Consider the following 16,827-nt stretch of genomic DNA (forward strand, 5'->3'; position numbering starts at 1 on the left):
TGCTGTGGAAAGAGACTTTCAGCTTGATTAGATTAAATTAAATTAGAAGCTTGTTTTTTGTATTTCTTATCCTTCTGAATGCCATGATTTTTATAGCACAGAGGTTATTTATAGCCATCTGCATTAGAGAGGGCATATAATGTTTACCTCATTGCAGTCTGCAACTTTTGTACAAATGTTCATCTTGCACAGGATTGTTTGTCTGAACTATTTTTATTCAGGTTCTCTCTATTCATTAGTTAATTTAAACACGCTAAAATACACACTTTTGCTTTCTTAATAGTGAAGAGGAAAAAGAGTTCAAAATCAGAAGCCAAGGGCACTGTGACTAAAGTAACAGGGAAAAAAATAACGAAGATCATTGGTTTAGGAAAGAAAAAGCCATCAACAGATGAACAGACCTCATCAGCTGAAGAAGATGTTCCAACATGTGGTAAGTGATTTTTTTTTTCCTTGAGTCTTAAATGCACATTGCGACTAAAACTTTATAAACTTCTAGCCTAGAAATTCCTCTAAAATTACTTTTACTGCTATAATTCTTCGCCCAACATGAGAAGGATGCACTCAGACTGAAAGAGGAGTAATCAACAGCTTATCATTTGGAAAGAGACTGAAAGAACTTGACTTTTTCAATAAAAAGGTAGCACAGGCTCAGAAGGAATATCATTGCTCTTTGCAAAGGTGAGGGGGAAGAGAAGTGTGGACAAAAAGCAGAAAGAAACAAGAACTGTTTTCAAACAAATGGATATAAAATGAATATAGGCTGGCCTATGAAATAAATTTAGGCCAGGAATTAGAAGAAAATTCTTGGGAAGGGATCAGGTCTTTTATGATGGATTGTGGTGAGGTTTTATGGGATAGCAATCAAGACAGCAGTTGACTGGCCTCAGCCAAAGTGATTTGAGTTTAATTGTGGATTCCTAAACTGGTACATACAGGGAAAAACTTGAATGAAGTAACAAATTTCTAGTAAGCTATTTTAACTCCTAATGTTGATCACTCCATATGACAGCTGTAGTGCTTGGCAGCACAAAGGAAGTATATAAAAAGGCATGCAGAAAACGCTTACGTTTTGTATCTTAGCTGTTAATGTTTGCTCACAATTTAGGACTTTGTGCAATGCACTTGGATGCACTCACAGCTCTGGTATTTTCAAACAATACAATGTATTTACATTCTCCTGTTTACCTTTTGGTGCTCCAGTATTAAGTAATACTTCCATATGTGAATAAGGTTGAACCCACCCTTCTCCCAATGCCTTCCAAAAAAAAATTTCCATAGAAAGAAAGCTGTGAAGCAGTTGCACCCCATTCTGAATTTGGATTTGCCTTTTCCCCTTAATTGACTAGGAAGGCTTTGGGAAACCCAGAAATCTGTGATTAGGCAGCAGTTGGCAGAAGTCATCGGTGCATGAAGTGTGATAGATGCTTGCCCAATGTGAAAGAAGCAGATCCATGGACCACCAGCGAGAACTTCATAGATCACAGGTGGCTCTCAAGCCACACTTTGAGAATCATTCACATAAGCAATCTTTGAGTAAATAAATGTGTGTATATATGTCTATACATCAGCTAAGTACGGATGTGATTTATCAACCAAAAGAACAGCTGGGAAAAGCTGTGTCCAGCCAGATGCATTGTCCAAAGCATCTGGCTTCCATAAAAGCTCAAACTTCCGGGGTCTCATACTCTGTTGATTATTCTGTATTATGTGAGACGTTAACCACAACTGTACAATCTAATTCCTAGTATTTTTATCATTATTTTGGATATGGACATAAATATAGCCATTACTGTTGCCTGCATTGGCTCTTCTCAACACCACTTGCAGGTTTTATAGGAAAATATGTAAGTGTCTAGGCTTTGGTCATTGCAGGAAGTCTTTGCAGAAGGAGTTTCTGACCACCCGAAATTTGGCTCAGTTTAATGCCCTCTGGGAGGCTGCTCCATAGTTGAAGGCTTTTACACTTTAGAAGGCTCTACCTCCCATGAACAAAGGGAAAAGCCCAGCAGGGCTGCAGGGGACACCCAACTAGAGTGGAAACTAAAACCCACCTGCACTTGGAGTCAAGGCAAAGCTCTTCCCTACAGCATCAATGGTCTTTGACCACCTGGGCTAAGCTGAAGTGCTAATGCCCCAACTGGGAACACACTCAAGGCATTTTGGTCATGTCAACTGTTGAAGGTTTAAGTAGGGATATGTGGGAGGAAAAGCATGGGATCCTGCTTAGTTCAGCTGAAGTAGGAGGGTTTGGAAGAGCTTTTCTGAGAGGTGTGTTGGGAACAGAGGGGAAAAACAAGTACTGTCTGAAAAAAAGGCCTCTCACTCCAAAACAAGCCAGCTGGCTTGCACGTGAAGGGTTTTCCATTTGTAGGGATTATAGTATAATGCACAGCTATACAGGGTTTTGTTACAGGAGGAGGGAGAAGAGTTGGAGAGTGTGATCATCACAAAGATCCAAAATCAGAGGATTGTGCACATCCTCCTTTTTTTATGGCACCTTCCAAGATGTGTGCAATTCTGATCTGCTATATCCTGTTGGATCAAGCTTTGACATTGGAACCATAACATTGGAAGGGAAACCCAGAAAAATTAATGTCATAGTTTTAATGAAAACCAAAGAGATAGCTATCCAACAGGATTAAATGAAAATCAGTCCTGAGATAGAAGACTTTTTTTTAACATAAATTCTGCCCTGTGCAAGATATCATTTGTTGCCCTCCTCATAGCCTGTTTGGAAGCAGCAACATGCTGAATTCATGTACCGTTCGTAATGTGGAAGCAAAAGTAAAAGATTTTTTTTTTTTTTCATTCCCAAACTAAATAAGGCAGGAAAATTGGGCACTGTCTCGATTTTAAGGTTTGAGTCTGGAATGATTGTTGCTATGGGACAGAGAAGGAAAAGCACAAAACACTGCCCTTTTAATGATATTATATGCCTAGACACTGTATCCAATATAGAGCATGATAAGAAAAGTGGGGTTTTTTAAAAGCCAATTTGTTAATGAAATTTTGATTTGTTGTAAGGGTACTGTATTATCCCTGGAAAAAAAAAATCTTTGTTTAAACTTTTGTCTTGAAGTTTAGCTATATTTCATATACATTTACTTCTTGAATTTTGAACCAATATGAATTTTATTTTTATTGGCATTGGTAGCAATCTTTTAAATTCTGCTTTAAAAGTGTTGCAAACCAAACGCGCATTCTTCTTTCTAAATGAAATTAGAACATATAACAACAGCGCTTAGCAGGTCTTTAAAACACTGACTTTGGATGTTACAGAAGGTAGCTCATCACCTAATTATATAATATGAGCTGTGATTTTCCCAGAAAATTTTGATCAGCCACAGTTATCAAAGCCGTTACACATGGAGAAGGTGGGTCTTCTGTGTGAGCACATCGGCTTTGTACGTACCTTTTTATCACTGTCCCTCTCCCATTCTTACTAAAGTCTTTGGGATCAGTGTGCTCTTGCTCATCCATCCAGCTGCTGCAGTGACTAATGCAGAACAGCCATTTGCACATGAGCAGGATCACATCTTTATATGTTTTTTTCTAGGTTATTGGCACAGTGAAAGCTTTCATTAAAAGAAGTGGGGCAGGGTCATTTACTTGTCTTCCTAAAATCCATCTGGACTTTCTGTTATAAGAGGAATAAGTTGTTTAAGTGCTAGCATTACATTGAAAAATAAGTTTCTTTTTTTTTTGCTTTTCAAAAAAAGTCAGGAGTAAAATATCTCATGTTTCATTTTATTGCAGGATATCTCAATGTGCTCTCAAATAACCGTTGGCGTGAGCGCTGGTGCAGAGTGAAAGATAATAAACTCATTTTCCACAAGGACAGGACAGATCTGAAGACACACATTGTTTCTATCCCTCTCCGTGGCTGCGAAGTCATCCTGGGACTGGATTCGAAGCATCCCCTGACCTTCCGCCTGCTCCGAAACGGGCAGGAGGTCGCTGTGCTCGAGGTGCGGTGGTTGCTAATGGCTATGACTTGTAGGAACACCCACAAGCTAAATTAGAGAAGCACTTTCATACAACCCGGCCATTCAAAAAAAACCTTTGGAATAATATTATTGCAGAGCTGGATAATAAATACTGGAAGGAGAAAAGAAATATTAAGAGTTGTAGGCAAAGAGCAAACTGAGATTTAATGCAGTTCAGAAATCTTCTCAGTAAGATGCTTTTCTCTACACTGACCTTCCCTTGGCCTGCTACTAAAATATCCCTGCTCCTTCTCTAGGCACACTTTTACATCAGAGATATAATTACTTTGGATAAATAACTTAGCAATAGTTAAATAATGGATCACTGTTGATGGGAACTCTAGAGCTCTTAACTCTCATTTGTCTGCTACTTATGTGAACTCCTTTTGCTCAGTCTGTATCCATATTAAAGTAACTCTGCAGTAAGAAAATACCGTGTGCCAGCAACCTGATGAGTCTCTTGACACACGGATCGTGGTACACACTGGCACACTCCTCGCGCTACGAAGGTCATACCTTCATCTGTGTTAGGTGGGTCAGGATTTTTTGAGGGGCTTTATTCATCATATTTTGAAAGCTGAAATGAGAAGACACTTAAAGCCAAGTATAATGAAGATATACGAGGAGGCAACCTTTTGCTTTCAGTGGTAGGACGGACACTTTGACCACTTTGGGATTCCGACTGCAGGTCATGTTAGTCTCCTGTCCTTGCAACCAGGCCTGTTATATGTGAGCAGTTCAGAGAAGTTGAAAAACTAGACAGCAGCTCAAGGAACTGTGAAAGGCAATGAAATATTTAAAAAGAACAAGAAATTTAGAAACCACACAGTTTCCTTTTCCCTCCGCTTTTTTCCATTATTTATTTTGCTACTGTTTAACTTTGCAATTGGTGACTTGAAGCAAAATATGAAAACTTAACTTAAAAATTATTTTAATAGTATTCATGTTTGTACTTGTGCCATTAGGAAAATGAATGCCATCATCTAGACAAATTTGGTGGAATTTTTTAAAAAACAACATTAAAATCTCTTCTACTATTTCATTCCGCCCCCCCTCCCTGTTTCTACTTAGCACTAGCATTTTCTTCTCAGGAGTCATGCTAACTAAGCTCCCCCAGCCTAGCATAGGAAAAGAATTCTGTTATAGCTTTCAATTTTCTGAAGTCTAAAATAAGCATGACTTGAATCTAAATCCACTAGCCTTAAACTATTATTTTTTCTTCTTTTTTGGAGATTGCCCACTTTGTATTACATCATAACTGATGAGCACATAGCTTACTTAAAGTGCACTCCTTCTAGCAAAGCAGATTTAATAAGAAATCCTGGGGTTTTTAGGAGTTCAGCAGAGAGAAACCAGAGCCTCTCATACAATGTGGTAGCAATTTGTCAGCCAAGAAGAATGTGCCGTTTTGCAATAATGCTCAGCTCAGTGACAGAGTAAAGACCTGACCTACGTACTTGCCCTCTCCTCGCAGGCATCCTCCTCTGAAGACATGGGCAGATGGATAGGAATTTTGCTGGCGGAAACGGGGTCTTCGACAGACCCCGGAGCTCTGCACTATGACTACATCGATGTGGAAATGACGGCAAGCGTCATCCAGGCTGCAAAACAGACCTTCTGGTGAGAGGTGTTCGGCTACCCGGGTGTTTCCAGTACTCTGAGAATTTATATCCGTATGTTAACTCCAGTGCCAAGACAGCTTATCAAAATCCACCTCCCCCTTTGCCAGATATTGAACTCCTGAAGTGTTTCAGCATCGCAGCATGTTCGATGTGTTTATGATTATCGTGTTGGCATCCTGCTAAGTTCTGTAAAAGATGCAGACACTATCCAACTTTACTCAAATCTTTTCTCATTTTTTTCAGTAAGTCGCCTTATCAAATGCTATATTTTAATCTTTTATTTTGCCTGAAGGTTTAGAACTATCCCTGGAAGAGGACAAATATGCTGAAATATGCAGCTACGTAGTTTACATTTATCTATTGGCTGTATTTGCTGTCTATATAGCCAATATATGCTGTATGCTAAAAATTTATAGCAAATTTAAGTCTTGGATAGTCACGTTCTCAGTGTTTCCTTCTCAAGTTCTTTATGATTAATTAAAAACTTCATCAAGCTCACACCAGTGCAATTAATTTCTGGGTTTTAATTTGGGAGGTGGAAATTGGGAAGGTGTGTAGGGCGCAGCACAGAAACTCTGTTTAAATTGCAAATCACTACAGTGAATTCCCCATTACTGATCCTGTGCTAAGAAAAGTAATGCATACTTAGCATATATAGTGATTTACATGTTCAAATCAGTTTAGGCATTAAAGCAGTCTTTGGTGGGAAAAGACTGTCATTTTTCCTTGGCTAGATGAGGTTGTTCAGAAACGGGAGTGAAGGAACAGTTGGGACAGGCAAGATGCCCTGCTGCAGACGTTCCCCGTGGTTTCCCATGGTCAGAAAGCGGGTGGTCTGAGAAGACAGCTGGCAAAGGCGTCATCCCTCATCTCACTGCAAAATGAGACTCCCCACACAAATTTGGAATTTGTGTGACTTAATACATTAGAGAATCACACCCCATCTGCCCATCATAACTTTCAACAGACTGAAAATGCAAAAAAAGAAAGGCAGAAGCTTCAGAGTTTTCCAAAAGAAGATTCTCCTGCCATTAGCGAGGTGTTGGGAGAGCTTTGATGAGGGAAAATGCTCAGCTTCATTCAGGATCTGGTTTGAATGACTTCTGATAGAAATCAAAGTGACTCAGTGTTACCACAAGCCCGGTTTTGTGAAAAACAGGTAATTTTGATAGAGTCAAAATGCACTTGGCTTACAGACTTATGTCAATATTTGTTTTGAAGTCAATAGGGCTCAAAAAGTTTATCCTGTGTTGACATGTATTTTTGCTTCAGTCAGCATCTAGCAATAACCACATTTAAGAAAGAAATAGAATGAAAACCTTTTCCCCCTGAATACTGCGTGGCTGTCCTTTTCTGAACAAATGTGATACTAATTGGAGCCAAGTGAAAAAACATGTGCAACTAGATCACATGTTAGAAAGGAATGTCAAACAACTTGCAAAATAGCAGAATTCCCCTATTAAGAATCCGTTAAAATTCATTGGGTGTCTTTAAAAGACTGTAGGAGCTTGTTGATAAGCAACTAGAGTAGCTGTCTGCTGATTTTCAACTACTCCTAGAAAATGAGGAGAAATTACAGTGATACTTCAGTGTTAATAAAATACTATTGTTGCCCTTTATAGAATTCCAAATTAACTGCAGTTATCATTAAAGCTTTGATTATCGCACAGTCACTTCAGGATTACTGGTTATTCATTTCCAGAGACTGATGCTTTGCAAAACGATTGGCTCTTCATTAACAGTCCCATCAATTTTCTTCATCTAAATCATTAGGTATCTAGGAAAGGCTGAAGAAAAAATGCTTCCAAGCAGGTTTTCTCCATTTCCTTTCCCATCTAGCAGTTTCAGAATACAATTAACTTACATAGATGCATCTGTAAACAGGATTAATGAGGCTTAGTGAAACAATGCTTACAAAATGTTTGCAGATACTTAGATAAATCTTAGCTTCCTTTGGTGGTGGAAATAGTTACTACAGGTGCATCAGATGTCATTAATGAATATCTCAGTTTTCAGACATGGTTATTATGCATCACTCTCATTGCAGCTACTTAAATAGAAAGAAATACAATAACGACTCTAAATGCAGTCCTTCAGCCTAATCAGAAACACTTGAGTAATGCTCTTCGTTAAGAGGAACAGTAAACAAATGCAGCCCTTTAATAAAATCTAATAAAGTATGAGATATGATAAAGTTAAAAACATTTTTATCATGGAATTTATCTTGGGCTTTTTGTTGTTTGTTTGTCTGAAGTAAGAAAAGCTCTATCTAATGATTATTCCACCCCCACACTGCCCTGAAAGGTTCACACCGAACTGGGCAGGTTCGTCCCTCCTGTGAGCCCGGGTCTCCCGCAGCTCAGGTGAGCCACAGTTGGATGAGGTCTGTCTCCCTTTGAATGAGAAATTCAATGGACTCCATGTTATTCCAAAGCCAAAAGAAAGCAACTGTTGAAACCACAGCATTCTTGAGCTCCAGCCAGTGCTACAGAAGACCCTCTCTGCTTTAGTAGGGCTTTATCGTATTTTATGAATGTCAGCACAGAGTCTGAATAGTTCCATTGTTTGAGATGGAAAGCTTTGTTTTCCCATTCACGTACACCTGAAGCTATAGGAATTATTTGGGATCTCACTCTATACCTCATTCAATTTCAGCAGTTGCTACAAAGGAGAACTCACCCTTGGGGTCGTTATCGCTATTGGGCATGATTCTGCCATTTTCTGCAGTGTTAGATCATTGCAAGCCCGTTATAGCCCATGATATCTTGCACGTGTTCTGCAGAATTCCAGTAAAACAAGCTACAATGTTGATTGGGGGGGGATAAAAATATATATTTATCCCTTTTGAAGTTTCCAGAGGACTCAGATCCACTGTGTGAAACAGAGCAAGAATAAGCATATAGAGTGTTTGCATGCACAATAACCCAGAGAGAGTTGGGAAGCATAGTGCCATTGTGCACACTCTACCCAGCCAAAAGTTCTGATATGGAAAAGAAAAATTCCCAGATTTTGAGGAAGTAATTATTCAGCAAATTTTGATAGATATGTTGACTTAAATTTCATCAAAAAGTTCCACTTTTTTTTCAAATTTTTGCTGGATTTGATTCCTGTTTCTCCCAATTCTCCTAAATTTGCATCCCCCCTGAGCATGCATGCACCCAGAAACACCTGCTTCTTCCCAATGCAGACAACAAGGGAACTTTTATGGGACACTGGCAAGCTGTTTTATAACATAGATCAGCAGGTTCCAATGTAAACATGCCACTGAGCAGTTACAGCTGTTGCCCTCCTGGCTTTCACACAGTCGTATCCCCGCTGTAAGAATGGAGTACAGGAACATATGTTGTAATATTGGCTGCTAGCAGCAACATGTGAGTACCAAAAGAAGGAAAACTGTCCTGCAGAAAGTGAGAAGATATGTGCTTCCAGGCTACATAATCAGATACAGGGAACATACCACTGAATCATCATTTAGACTTAGGTTCAAGTGCTGGTTTTTATTATTTTTATTTTGCTTTATTCAGTTTCATGAACAGGCGAGTTATATCTACAAATCCGTATCGGGGAAGCGCTGCCAATGGCTACGCCTGTCCGAGTGGAATGGCACTTCATTATGATGATGTTCCCTGCATAAATGGATCGGTAAGAATTGAATTTGCACAGAACAAATGGTTTGCATGTGTTGAATGCATGGACATCTGAAAATTATATTATCTAAAAAGCCCCACTGGGCAGTTTCCAAATGAACTCCTATTTTTTTGATTGGGGGCTGCAAACTTCTCTCACACCTACAGAATGTTAGGGGTGTGGGACATATTGTTTACATTAACCTGCACGTGAGCCAACACGCATTTAGAAAGCAGTTGCCTGTTGACGATTTGTTGCCAAGTCCTTGAATATAATACTCACTTGAGGGGGTATTTTTTAGATCACACCGGACCTGGCAAAATTAAGGACTCGGTTACACCAGGCACTTTTTGGTGCCTGTTGAAAAAAAAAATGAAACCCAAACACTTCTCAGTCCCTGGGGCTGCATTCCTCATGACAGCAGGTACCGCTCATCCCAAAGGAGAACCACAGTGGTCACTTCAGTCTTCATAAATTGCAGAGCTGATTGTAGGCAGATGTGTAATAGGGTTTAACACATAGCGGATGTTAACCCATAGCAATATGTGGTCCTCAGGAAGATTTACAGGGGAGCTACAGCCCATGTCAGCTCTTAATTTGGGCTGCTTCATAAAGGCCCTCACTAAGGCTGAACTCAAGAGAAATTCAGAGTTGTGAAGTGGACTACAAGTTCAGTCCTCTATCATGTCTTAGTAATATCCAAAAGATGGTATAAAGCCCCTCTTGGGAACAACACACGAGCACATGTGTGGTGAGGAGTCTGTATGTGTAGTTCTTGGATGAGCTCATGCTGTTGTATGAGTAGTGTACTGCCACAGCCAGGGTGGATTAAGGAAGGATATTTGGCAACCAGGTTGGTTTCTTTTAAGATTAATTGAATGAATCACTGGAGTATTGTTGTTGAGCTTTCCATTTTTCTGAAAAGAAAAAAAAAAAAAGGAATGGCCTGTAGCCATTTTAGTTGGTTAGCTCAGAATAATAATTCTCCAGCAAATAAAATGTAATGCTAGCATACCAGCAGCTGGTATTCACTGGAAAGACATATAGCCTGAAGAAAGAAGGAAAAAAAAAAAAAGAAAAAACCCTCTTGGCTTCTGCTAACTGTTAGGCCATATTACTTTTAACAACTCATATACCAGATGTAATCCCACAGATTCATCTGTGTAGCCTGTGAGTATCCCCCTGTTAACACAGTCTGCTTGTGCCCCCTCAGTGCTAGAGCTAACAACTGAAGGTGCAGTCTATGAAACAGCAAGGGTGATAGGGTAGTACCCGTTTGCTCATACTATGGAAAATGCACAGGACTGAGGCTATGAGACATGTAATGCAATGCTTTCTTTCCACACTGTGTCCTCCCTGCCTTTCTAAATAGTTTGACTCAAGCGTAAGCAATAAGCATAAACACTTGCTACGGTCAAAAGAATTACTAATATTTTAATTTCACTTAGGAGGTTCTGCATGGTGTATTGTTTACTAACTGCCAAAGTGTATGTGTTGCAGTGGGAACCAGAAGATGGCTTTCCTTCTTCTCGTAGCAGGAACATTGGAGAAGAAATGCTTTATGATAACGCAGGCCTGTACGATAACTTGCCGTCTCCAAAAATCTTTGCGCGCTATCCGCCAGCTGACAGAAAACCCAATAGGTTATCTACTGACAAACTCTCCTCTAACCATTACAAATACCCTGTCTCATCCAATCTGTCTTCTGCTCAGTCTGTCACTAATACCTCTGCTGTGGGGAGGGGATCTGGCTCGCAGGTACTGTACTATTTAATACTTAACAAAGCATTTTATTTTTTGGCTGTTCTGTTTATCTGGTTGTTATCTTAAGGGCCTTGGGCTATTTCAGTCCCCTAGTGTTAGCACTGAAGTGCTTGGAGTTTAGTCATGAGCCCACTGCAAATGAAACAGGTTTGCTAAGTTGTAAGTTCTGATGTGGAAGTATTGGCACCTGGGAAAGGTTTTTCCCACCAGTTCTTGATGATTTACAGATTGTGGATAATAACAAAAAAATAGATGTGACCTTCCAAACTGAACCTAAATGCATGTCTAGGTGCCTTCTGTCTCCTTAGGCAGTGATGACTTCAAAAAAAAAAAAAGAAAAGTGAAATATGACCTGGCAGTGACAGCAAATTTGCCTCTCTAGAATTTTACTAATGTGTATGTTGTATATACTATAGTTATATGTATTGTGAATATACATATATATCATAACATATATATACAGTAAATTATATTGTATATAGTGTGTACATACCATATTTAAATTACTGCCTGTTATTTTCTTCCCGTGAAAAAAAACTAAGCCTATGTCTATGCTGCTTTCTGAGGGTGGCCTCAGGCTTCTGGACCTCAGCTGAAATGTGAAGCTACAGAGCAGATGAAATCCTGCATGCTCAGCCTCAGTAGCAGACAGGCAGACCCCAGCTGCGGGGCAGAGCAAGCCTTGCTCACAGCCACGCCAGGGACCTTCTCCAGAGCTTGTGGCCAGTCTCCAAAAGCTAGTCATTGGCATAAGCTTGTGAATGTATCACAAAGATGGGTGGTTTTCAGTCTAATCTGAAATGGAACAGTTAGACAAGTGTTTCCCTTGTGTGAGGTACCTGTCATATTGCATGTTAACTCACTTAACCCTTACAAAAACTTCATATTGGAATATTAGAATTCAGTGAAGTTGCAGAATCGGAGGTGGACCCGAGCAATAAATTGCCCTGATCCTTGGCTGTAGCAGCAGGCTTCTCGTTGCACTCCCAGTTCAGTCCTCAAAAGCTTTTGGAAGCAGGTGAACAGAGCATGGCACATGTATGCCCTGTGCTCGGCTAAGGCATCCCCCATGGAAACACTATGATTAGTCAGGACAGTGTTGCTCTTCCCAGGGTTCAGTTCATTGCAGGGGAGCCCTCTAAATGGAAACCCCTTGGACATGAAGTGTGCTGTTTCTGGTAATCTTGTGAGCTTGTCTGGCCATTATGAGAGGTTTTTTTTAAGTAAGAAAAGCTTTTCATTAGTAGCTAGAGGTTGTATAAGAGGAAATTGATATGTGAACTCCTAACATTTAAAAATGTGTAATAATTATGTTGTTTTTTTAAAAAAAAAATCTGTGCACCACAAGGATGGCAAGGTCATATAGTAAATAAGAAACAGTGTTGAACTTTTGTGTGGCAAACCCTGTTGGGTTTTTCTGTATGAAATTAACTCTGACAAACCTGTGTTTCAAGAATCTTTACTGTATAAAATTATTCAAAGGTACAACTTTTCTGCCTCACAATGGCTTTCTTAATACAGTAAATGCTAGAGTTTTAAATAACTTGCAGATGTGATGCCACCAGGGATGGGGAGTTCATCCCCTTGTTATCGTGTGATTGCTGGTGTGGCTCCCGCTGAGCAGGCAGCTCTCGGAGACAACATCTCTGGAGGAAGCGCTGTCTCCAGCTCAATCAATGCACTCTATTAAGGCCCTCTGAGCAGGCAGCTTTTTGTCAAGCTTTGCCCTTGATGAAAGTGTGACTGTAATGCCAGTGGCACAGGAATAGCTGGAGCCCATATGTACTATTGTTTTCAAACAGTTTAAAGGCAAGAAGCCTCCTGCAACTGCTAATGGGATCACCGGAAAAGGGAGAACTTTAAATAGCCAGCCGAAGAAATCTGAATCAGTGTCATGTGTGAAGCGCACTGCATCCAGTAAGTATCTCTCCTCACTGCTGCCTCACTTGTGAGTGGAGTCATGAGGATACCCAAAATAGCTGTCTTCTTAGCAAACAAGATAAAGAACCACTGTGGTTCTTCTGTGGCTGAGGCTGAGCAGGAGATGCCCACCAAGACTTTGAAGAGGAGATATTGTATGCATTGGTGACTCATTAGTACTCCAGCCATGCCACGAGATACAAGGTTGTCATATGGAGAACAATAAATATGAAATGTGGACCTGTGGCTGCAAAGTCATGAGGGCAGCAAGAAAAAAAATGGGTAATGATTCTTCATTTGGGGCAGGGAGTAATTCTGTATTCCTGTTGGGAGAGGAGGATGAGGAGCTGGGAAAGGCATGAGAACATTATGTTGCTCAAAAGTGGACTTACTCTTATCACTAATGAAAAAGAAAAAGGTATAACAAAATAATGAAGACAACCACACAGCTCAAAAGCTTCCTCAGAGAGAGGAGATTTCAACTGGTGAGTGGCACGTTCAGAAAGAGGGTTCTTCTGGGCAGGTGGACTGCCTCTAGGAAATCCCTAACAGGGATTGCTTTGTGCAAAGAAAACAAGACAAAAAAGAGCTATAATCATATTTTTTAAATATGGAGTCAAAACCACGGCTTCTTCTAGAGAAGGAATGAATGTGGGTTTTTAATCCCATGATAAATTTTTAGGAAGTCATGGATTTAATGGCAGCAAGAGAAATCTGGGTTAGACTTTAGGAAAAAAGTATGTATCTTTCTAACCATGCAGGTCAGTTGGTTCTGGAATAGATAGTTGTGGGAGTAAAGGCATCTCGGTTACTAAGGACCGACTAGAACTGGTTTGACAACTATTTGTCAGGAGTGGTTTACTGTCCTTGAGTTTGACTTCAGATATGCAGACAAACAAAGTGATCTGTTAGCTGACCTATTTTCTTTGAGTCTGCAACTGGAGCAGCGGTATAGAGGGGGCTGTGATATAAATTAGACCACAGATGCTTGTGAGCCAAGAAAGCATTTATGTGGGAAATTAAAAAAAGAAAAAGAAAGCTCTCAAGTATCAAAAAAGTGAGAACATTTTTCTGTTCTCTTATGTCAGATGAGAAAAGACGTGTGCTTTAAGCACTTGAAGTAGGAATGGAAACCAGGCAAAAGGGCAAACAGGTAGTTTTTCCTCTGACCCCTTCCAATTAAAAACCAAGGGTTCAGAGCTAAAGAGGAGCCTCCTTTCCTTCCTCTGAACTGCATGGAAAGGCAAAGCTGTTTTTCAAAACCAGCGTACTATAAGGTAACTGGTATTTCTCATCTTTCCTGTATAAATGTAGAGAACAAACTATCTATCCCATATCATCTCTGTAGCTGTGCTGCAGAACTCAGTGGGAATCATGGACCTTGAGAAAAAGTCAGTGGAAGAGGGATGGCAAACTGGTTTCTCAAACCATGACATGCTTCATATGATGTTCAGTCTCAGGGAATACTTTTAGAGTTTTACTGTTAATTTTAACCATAAATAACTACAATCCAATACATACAGATGCGGAGCAGTACAAATATGGCAAGAATCGTGTGGAGGCAGATGCAAAGAGGTTACAAAGCAAGGAGGAGGAGCTGCTAAAGAGGAAAGAAGCACTCCGGAATAGGCTGGCCCAGCTCCGAAAAGAAAGAAAAGATCTACGCGCTGCCATTGAAGTCAATGCTGGTATGAGGTGCTTTTTTGTGCTGAATTCTGCCCTGAGTAGGCTTAATTATCCAAATAGCTTTGTATTCTGTGCTGAAGACGTGCCACTACATGAGGTTTGGTTTCGATGTTAAACAATATTCTGTAATGTCTATATTTGCTTTCTATATAGATATAAAATATATAATATAAATATGTATATTTGTATTATATATATGTATAGGTGTATATACATATTTTTTTTATATGTGTGTGTATATATATACACACACCTATGAAATGACACTGATGGGGACTTCAGACAAGCAGAACATGGGAATAATTTTATTGCGGCTGGCTAATTATATTTTCATGACATGGAAAAATAACAAAACAAACACTGATTTGAAACTAGACTAGAAACCTAGGGAAGGCACCTGAAAGAAAGCATTTCATTTCTGTTGCTAAACTTTTTACGTGAAAAAAGTGTTTTTTGCAACGTACGTAACTTTTTTGTGATGTCACGGATTTTTAGAGACCTTGTTCCTTACTTTTCTAAAAAGAAAATAATTTCTGTAAGTGTCAGTTTAAGCTTCTTATTGAAATAATAACATTGATGTGGATGACAGGCAGGAAGACCCAAGTGATTCTTGAAGACAAGTTAAAGAAGTTGGAAGAGGAGTGTAAGCAGAAGGAGGCTGAGCGTGTAAACCTGGAGCTAGAACTGACCGAGGTGAAGGAGAGCCTTAAGAAAGCCTTGGCTGGTGGCATCACACTGGGCTTGGCTATTGAGCCCAAGTCAGGAACATCAAGCCCACAGGTATGCAAAGCCATTAAACACGCAAATCCCAGTACCATGGGCTGGGAGTGCTCTGCCTTCTCAGCTCCAGTAAAATGAGTGGGAACTGAGAGTTTTCAAAATGTTTATTAAGCCCAGGAAATAAGAGCAGAACTAAATGCCTTTCTGCATTATTTGCATTCTTCACCTACATCTGGTGTACTTTCTACAGCAACGGGAAGCAGGTAGACATGGGAATCACAGGCCGTACGTGTTAGGATAATGTGCAAAAGCTGACTCAGTGACTGTAAAAGTGCATGAACTGAGACATTGCTCCATCCCAGGGAGATTTAAATGCACCAGGTCATTGTGCAGTGATGGAGACGTACTTGTGCCAGTCCCCTATCAGTCATTGTCACCCTTTGCAAGGGCTGCATCTCACACATTCACAATGGAGCATGGCACTCCTGGCTTATGCTATAGATCTGTGTCAGAAGCAGCCATCAGAAGGATCAGAGAGGGATGCGTCAGTTCCTCCGGATGATCCAATGTTGTTTAATCACAGAAAACGAACTTTGATTTTCATCACAGAACACACCCTTTGTTTTGTTTTCTTTTGTTCTAACCTCTTTTTCATTTATGAAAAAATTCATATTATGAATATAGTTTCTTTAAAAAAAATCCGCAGTTTTAAGTCTAGAAGAAAATATTGCCCATGTGACTACTTGGAGGAAACTCAATGTAGGCTTTTCACTCTTCATTAGTCTCCAATTTTAAAGCACCGAACTTTGGAAAACTCTCCAATCTCCAGTTGTGATACCAGTGATACCGAATGCTCAATACCTGTGAACAGCGCAGCAGCTCTGAAGCGACCTCCCTCGTCAAGTAATTCTCCATGTCGAGGCCATGTCCTTCGAAAAGCAAAGGTGAGAAGACTTACGTCTAGTTTTCTTTTTCTGTCCTTTTCCTTACTTTCTTAAAATATCTTATTTGGTTGTGGAGAGACAGAGACAGAGACAGAAAAGGAGAGAGGGAAAGATTGGTTCCTGCTGCTTCTGTGGGTGAAATTTAGCCTTAAGAAGAGAATGTGCCATATCTAAATTGTTTGTATTACTACATAAATACTGCAATTTTAGGGAACCTTTTGCAGAAGAATTGGTAAGTAGTTTGGGAGACAGATTTGACTCTACTCTCTCATTCCATGTTTTTCTCTGTTCCTTTATAAATTTAATTTGCAAGTTAAGTCGTCTGTGGTGTAGACAGTCCATATAAAATTCATAAAGTTACACTAATCTGTGTAGCAGACAAGTGGTTAAAAGAGCACTGTTATAGTAAGTGTTCTGAAACAACACAAGATTGGGTCTGATCTTTGCCAGCTGGTGCAAGAACAGAATAGTTATACGTTATAATAATCAACAATGTGTTGTGCAAGTATATACTCTTAATGTACACTTAAAGTAGAAATTGAATTAATTTAATTT

The 16,827-nt window shown here is 39.8% G+C and overlaps 1 protein-coding gene across 3 annotated transcripts in view; it reads left to right on the top strand.

Annotated features, from left to right (window-relative positions):
• AFAP1 (actin filament associated protein 1) overlaps positions 1-16,827 on the top strand; it is a 129,659-nt gene that overhangs the window by 97,900 nt on the left and 14,932 nt on the right. For 2 of the 3 annotated variants that reach the window (XM_050895449.1, XM_050895448.1), the window contains exons 9-16: positions 284-433; positions 3,760-3,971; positions 5,464-5,609; positions 9,136-9,253; positions 12,805-12,919; positions 14,446-14,610; positions 15,198-15,388; positions 16,111-16,272. In XM_050895449.1, coding sequence (XP_050751406.1) covers positions 284-433; positions 3,760-3,971; positions 5,464-5,609; positions 9,136-9,253; positions 12,805-12,919; positions 14,446-14,610; positions 15,198-15,388; positions 16,111-16,272 — 1,259 coding nt within the window. Of the gene's footprint in view, positions 1-283; positions 434-3,759; positions 3,972-5,463; positions 5,610-9,135; positions 9,254-10,738; positions 10,997-12,804; positions 12,920-14,445; positions 14,611-15,197; positions 15,389-16,110; positions 16,273-16,827 lie in introns of all 3 variants that reach the window. The other variant, XM_050895447.1, reaches the window with a different exon arrangement.

Source organism: Gymnogyps californianus, chromosome 4 (genome assembly GCF_018139145.2).
Source record: "Gymnogyps californianus isolate 813 chromosome 4, ASM1813914v2, whole genome shotgun sequence".
NCBI classification, from domain to species: domain Eukaryota; kingdom Metazoa; phylum Chordata; class Aves; order Accipitriformes; family Cathartidae; genus Gymnogyps; species Gymnogyps californianus.